Source organism: Haplochromis burtoni, unplaced genomic scaffold (genome assembly GCF_018398535.1).
Source record: "Haplochromis burtoni strain Fernald_Lab_line unplaced genomic scaffold, NCSU_Asbu1 Contig_157, whole genome shotgun sequence".
Classification (NCBI taxonomy): domain Eukaryota; kingdom Metazoa; phylum Chordata; class Actinopteri; order Cichliformes; family Cichlidae; genus Haplochromis; species Haplochromis burtoni.
The window spans coordinates 1006483-1012921 of record NW_024582518.1 but is presented as its reverse complement, the minus strand read 5'-3'; the positions used below and the strand labels follow the sequence as shown (position 1 = coordinate 1012921).

The 6439-nt window shown below is 40.4% G+C and overlaps 1 protein-coding gene across 1 annotated transcript in view; it reads left to right on the top strand.

Annotated features, from left to right (window-relative positions):
- The first annotated feature begins 2127 nt into the window (after window positions 1–2127).
- The window catches only part of LOC102301658 (protein NLRC3), a 6965-nt gene continuing 2653 nt past the window's right edge, over window positions 2128–6439 (top strand). The window contains exons 1-3 of the mRNA XM_014336970.2: window positions 2128–2620; window positions 3845–4129; window positions 5421–6434. Coding sequence (XP_014192456.1) covers window positions 2587–2620; window positions 3845–4129; window positions 5421–6434 — 1333 coding nt within the window. The 5' untranslated portion in view covers window positions 2128–2586. The remainder of the gene's footprint in view (window positions 2621–3844; window positions 4130–5420; window positions 6435–6439) is intronic.

Sequence of the window (6439 nt, the reverse complement as noted above, 5' to 3'; positions counted from 1 at the left end):
CATGCGCGATTCATTTGCCGTTTGGACGCACAGGTGTGAACGTCTTCTGCCCTGATAGCAGCTGGGGGAGGACTATCCTCCACCTGTGAGCGCTTTGGCACGGGCGGTGCCCAAGGCAGCGCCGCTGCTTGTTGAGCGTAAGAGCGATACGCGTTTTCACGTCAAAAAGTCGTCATAAATAAGTCTCCAATAATACCGGAAAAAGTCGCCAGATTTGTTGCTAGTCGCTTTTTAGAAAAAAAAGTCGCTAAGGGGGTCTGAAGAGTCGCTAAATATAGCGACAAAGTCGCTAAGTTGGCAACACTGGTTCCACCCTCTTACCCGTCCTTCCTTCAGAGGAGGAGTCTCTCATTCAAGGGAAGAGCTCACATGTTCCAGTCTTTCCCAGTGAGGAGTGCAGAGTCATCGTCTTCTCCTGTGTTTAAATAAACTGTAAGCTTTTATTTTATTTTTTTATTTCACACTTTAATTATTTAATGCATGTAGCAATAACACATATGCACAATGGTACTTTAACAATGCTAAAGTCTGTAATGTTTGTAAGTTGTTCGACTGGAACTTTTGTCTGTGAAGGTTCTCAGTCATCCAGGTCATCGTAGTCAACTTTTGGATCACTTCTCTTACTGAGACAAGTTTAAAATCAATGTGAGTACATTAAGTTTAAATCTAGGTTATTTCATATTACACTATGCTGATTGTTTACGTGTCAGCGGCTGAGAAAAATAGTTATAAATACTACATATAACAAAGTATTTTCACACTGTGATGCTTTGTGGAAGTTAAACACACCTGGCAAAGGGCCATTTTGGCTTTAGGGCTCTTCAGCACACAGCCTCTCTGTGCTGGTGTCATTAGTTTCGTTTCCTCTAAGGCTGGAATCAAATGGAAACTAAAAACTTAATTCAGCTTAATGAAATGAAAACAAGATGCATGATGAAAGGTGTGATACAGAGAGGATCCGACCTGACACCACACGCATCAGGAAGGATGAAGTCTGCAAATAAAACATGGTCTTTATTTACCTACACATTAGTAACTGCAACCAACTGCTGGCTGTGCCTGGCTTTAACGATCAGTCTCTCTCACGGCAGCAACTCTGGTATCCTGATATATCCTTTCACATCTTGTTAATGTATTTTTTTCCTTTTAAATGTATTTAAAACATTGTGTTCTACTGACTAAATTGAATTAAATTGTCATGATGTACGTAGATTTGGTTGAACCAAAATAAACGTATTACGTGGAAAACCTGCCATCAATCAAATTGAGTTCATCCAATGACTAATTTTTATGAGTGTAGGAGGCAAAAAGCTGACAGCGTGGCTCATATGGGTGAGTGAGGGTTCCTGCAACATGATTTGGTTTGATTTGCATGTCACTGAGTGAATGAAGCACAACAGTAGGATTGTGACACACGACCCACAGATGGACACTTCTGCGTGTGTCAGTTCAACAGTGCTTTATTTACAATCAGGACTGTCCCTGCAGTTTCTGGCTCCTGCCCCTCCGTCACTCCTGTTGTCACTCTGCCGCTTCTTCTCACTGCAAGACATAAGAAAAGTCTCTCCTCATCAAGTCATTTCCGCACACCTGTTCCTTCCCACCTCTGCACCGCCCTGCATCACCCCTCCTCTGCAGCAGGCCAAAGACCAAGCCCTCGCCACAGCGATGTTTCATATATTTGGTCACCAGGTTTCACACATCTCAGGAAGGATTTAGTCCCACTCCTTTTTACAGAAACTCTCTAAATCCTTCAGGTTTCTTCCCTGCTGACTGGCATCTTGAAGCTTCAGCTCTTCACAGATTTTCTATTCTGAGGTCCTGGACCTTAATTTACTTCTTCTTTAGCCACATCTGTGTTTCTTTGGGGTTATCCCCTGGGTCATTGTCATGTTGGAAGGCTTTATGGTGCACGGTCTTAATTGGCTCCTTGGTGCAAGGAAGTTGTCCTGTGCTCTAGAAAGAAAAAGACTCAAAAATAAGACTGTGCTTGCAATAAATTTAATAATACAATTGAAGATGTGACAGAAGAGTGCTAAGGTCTGCAGATCTACAAACATGCTGTGTTGCAACATGTTTGAAGGCAACTGGGACAGAGCCAGACATCAGAAAGGCATTAATTAGACCTATTAAAAACATCCTTGAGGAGACAGGGTAGGAAGCTGTCACCTTAACAGATCAGCACACATGCTGAACTATTTCAATTAAAAAGGAGAGAGACACCTGCTCAAAGTTCACAAAGAAAACTGGGCAAACAGGATGAACAACGTGATCTAAGACAGGATCTGAGGGGAAAGACCTGATAGGACAATTCGTTTTTTTGATTTTTTTAAATGTGGAAAAAATTTTCATATGTTTGCTGGGTTTTTCTCTGTATGTATTATTGTAGGGTCTACCTTACAATATAAAGCACCTTGAGGCATCTGTTGTTGGGATTTGTGTTATATAAATAAAACTGAATGAATTAAGAATAGAGTGCGATAGAAGTAGAATCCCAAAGCAGCTTAAATAGCTCTACAATCTGAAAATCTCCTGTGGTGTTCTGTTCTAGAGCAAAGCTGCAGCAGGCCGTAGAGGAGTGTGCTGATGGATTCGCCAAACCAAGCAGCTTGCTCAGCAGGTAGGAGCCAGAAGGCTATTTGACAAGATGTAAGTAAGACAAATAAACATGAAACAAAAAAGTCTTCTTAGAATAATAGAGCACTCTGCACTTCGTGTACAGACATTGTTTATGGTTTATTCACCAAAATACATAAACATACATACATGAGAGAGTTAAAGTTGGCACAGTTAAATAAGGCAACCTTTTTAAAAATAACTACATATTAGTTGAAGCAGCCATAGGGCACCGAGAAGCACTGTGTAGGGACCGTACCTTGCTCAGGGGTACCTAGGGTACTTATTGAGTGGATTCAAACCCCCAACCTTCCGATCACGGGGCCGCCACTCTACCTACTGAGCTATCCCTGCCCGTGTTTGTTAGCAGTTAAATTCTTTTTCTATAAAACGAGTAACTGTGTATTAAATTTCAGTGAAATCTAATTTATGTTTATTTACCTTTTATTTAATAGGGACAGTTCACTTTAACATAAGTACTTAGGTGCATCATGAATAAATACCCCGTTTTCTGCTGTGCAGGCTGATTTTTTTTATCTGCAGTTACTGGCAAGTTGACTGGAATTTATTGACAGTAATAATTCATAGATAAGAGCCAGAAGTACATGAACAGCAAAAGAAAGACCTACCTGTGTAACACATTAAATATTACATTAAATATATTTTAAATGTAAAATAATGTGAAGTTTTTGGGTCTCATCCATATGAAAATTAAATGCAAGGACTCCAGCACAAATCATTATGTGCGTGTGGTGTCATATCATTATTTTCATGCCTTTTTCTAAAGTTACTTGTTAATTTTCTGCTTTCTATAGTTGTGTAAAGCACTTTGAGTGCTTGGGTAAAGTAGAAAAACACTGTATAAGAACTGTCTATTTACCATTTGCCAAAAAGAAGTGGGATACACTTATAATATAAATCCTTTATTTAGCTATGGACTGACTAAAACTGGTACTATCAAGGTTAGACTGGCCTGCTGCAAGGTTCACTTTGATAAACTCCTGTAACACTGAACTAGTTTATCTGTTAAAATAATGATACATATAAGCAGACTTCACTACACTGGAGGTTTGCAGAGGCTACTCATAGAGAGTTAACTGTTAAATCTATGTTGGCTGAGCTGACTGACTGAGTTACTAAACTTGTTATTTCAAAAACAAATCAACTATTTAAACAAACAAAACAAAAACAAATTCTTCATTTCAGTTTATTATATTTCTTTCCACAGAGAAGGAGCTTGCCAGAATGCGAACACAGTTTGTGGAGAGGGTGACAGCAGAAAATCTCACACAGCTACTTGAAGCCCTTGTAACAGACAATGTCTTGAATCAGTTGGAGAAAGAAAGGATACAGGAAATAAACCAAACTAGAGCAAACAAGGCACGCGACTTCATTGACATCGTGAAGAAAAAGGGAGAAAAAGCCTGCAGGATAATGATCAGTCACCTTCGAACCATTGATCCTACAGTTTACTGTCAGCTAGGTTTGTCCTCTGGGCCATCTGTTCATTTAGGTGAGATCAAATATTTTGTTATTAATATATTATTGCGTTATTTGTTAGAGCACTAACCTTTGTCTGGTGTGTGTGTGTGTGTGTGTGTGTGTGTGTGTGTGTGTGTGTGTGTGTGTGTGTGTGTGTGTGTGTGTGTGTGTCCATCCATTTATGTTTAACCATTTCCAGTTTAGAAATTTCCCCTGGAGAAGTGATCTGACTCTAATCCATTCTTGAGTTGCCCTCTTTGGCTTTTAGGTCCCGGTTCACTGATAATTTCCCGATGAATGAAAATGATGTTTCCTTATGAGGGATTGTCCTGAAATGCCTTTTATGGTGCTAAAACCTACTCCAGCTGGGGACTTCATTGTACTTCCCTTGGATTTTACTGTTCATATACTATTTTTATATTTTACTGGGAGGAATGGCCTGTCCAATCTGAACTTGAATTGTGTTCTCTTATTGGACTGTTGTGGTTATCAGACTTTATCTATGAGGAACAGAACAGTGTTCACCATCTGGAGGACACCCAGGTCCAGGACAGTTGTAGGCAAGCCAAGAGGCTAAAAGAATAAAACTGTGGATACAAGTAACGGAAACTGGCATCCTCCCTCATGGGCTTTGCTTTAAAAAAGCCTTTTTTGCTTTTAAATGTGCTATAGAATTAAAATTTATATTAACATTAAGTGGAAATCATGTCTCTATCTTAAATTTATGTTGTAGGTACATTACAACTGCAAACCTTTCCGAAACCCCACACTATAACTTAAGCCATAACTTCATATGCATCTCCCTAAAAATGTACCTACAACTTGTGCTGATGCAGCCTGCAACTACTGTGATTGGTCCATTTATTACTGTTGTTAACCTCTACGTATTTTTGGAGAAGTGGAAACTTTTGCATTTGCACAGTCTATATACACGCTGGAAATAGTACTGGCCACTTGCAAAGTTTACATTGTAGAATCTACAGACGTGTAGATCATGTATATGCATGCACCATCATCAGGGTTTGGCTGGGAAAGCCTTGATGTCTCCACAAAAGAGCTTAAGGTGATGGTGGGATGAGCATTTCCACTTAGACTGCCCCCATGGTTTGGACCTAGATAGGTGGCACAAAATAGATGGATGGACAACAAAAAAAGCTCATCCGAAATTGAATAAAACAACCACAACAGTCCAAAAATCATACATATTTGTGTGTTTCTATTAGCAGCACTTGACAAGTGTCATCTTAAATTTAAATCTACTCTGAAGAACAAGTTCCAGCGTGTGTTTGAATACACAAAATGTTGTTTCTCTATTCTTTTAGGATTCTCCAGCATGTGTCAGAATAAAATTAAATCTAACCTGAAGAAGTTCCAGTGTGTGTTTGAGGGAATTGCTAAAGCCGGAAATCCAACCCTTCTGAATCAGATCTACACAGAGCTCTACATCACAGAGGGAGGGACTGCAGAGGTCAATCAAGAACATGAGGTCAGACAAATTGAAACAGCATCAAGAAAACCACACAGACCAGAAACAATAAGATTAGAAGACATCTTTAAAGGCCCACCTGGAAAAGAACAACCAGTCAGAAAAGTACTAACTATGGGAGGGGCTGGCTTTGGGAAAACTTTGTTAACACAGAAGTTCACTCTGGACTGGGCTGAAGACAAAACCAACCAGGACATCCAGTTCATATTTCCATTCCCTTTCAGAGAGCTGAATGTGCTGAAGGAGAAAAAGTTCAGCTTGGTGGAACTTATTCATCGCTTCTTTATTGAAACCAAAGAAGCAGGAATCTGCAGCTTTGAAGACTTCCAGGTTGTGTTCATCTTTGATGGTCTGGATGAGTGTCGACTTCCTCTAGACTTCCACAATACAGAAATCCTGACTGACCCCAGAGAGTCCACTTCTGTGGTTTTGCTACTAACAAACCTCATCAAGAGCAACCTGCTTCCCTCTGCTCACCTCTGGATAACCACACGACCTGCAGCAGCCAATCAGATCCCTTCTGACTGTGTTGACATGGTGACAGAAATCAGAGGGTTCACTGACCCACAGAAGGAGGAATACTTCAAGAAGAGATTCGCTAATGAGAAGCGGTCCAGGAGCATCATCTCTCACATCAAGACATCACAAAGCCTCCACATTATGTGCCACATCCCAGTCTTCTGCTGGATCACTGCTACAGTTCTGGAGCACATGTTGAGAACCACAGAGGTGAGAAAGCTACCCAAGACCCTGACTGAGATGTACATCCACTTCTTGGTGGTTCAGGTCAAAGTGAAAAAGGTCAAGTATGATGGAGGAGTTGAGACAGATCCACACTGGAGTCCAGAGAGCAGG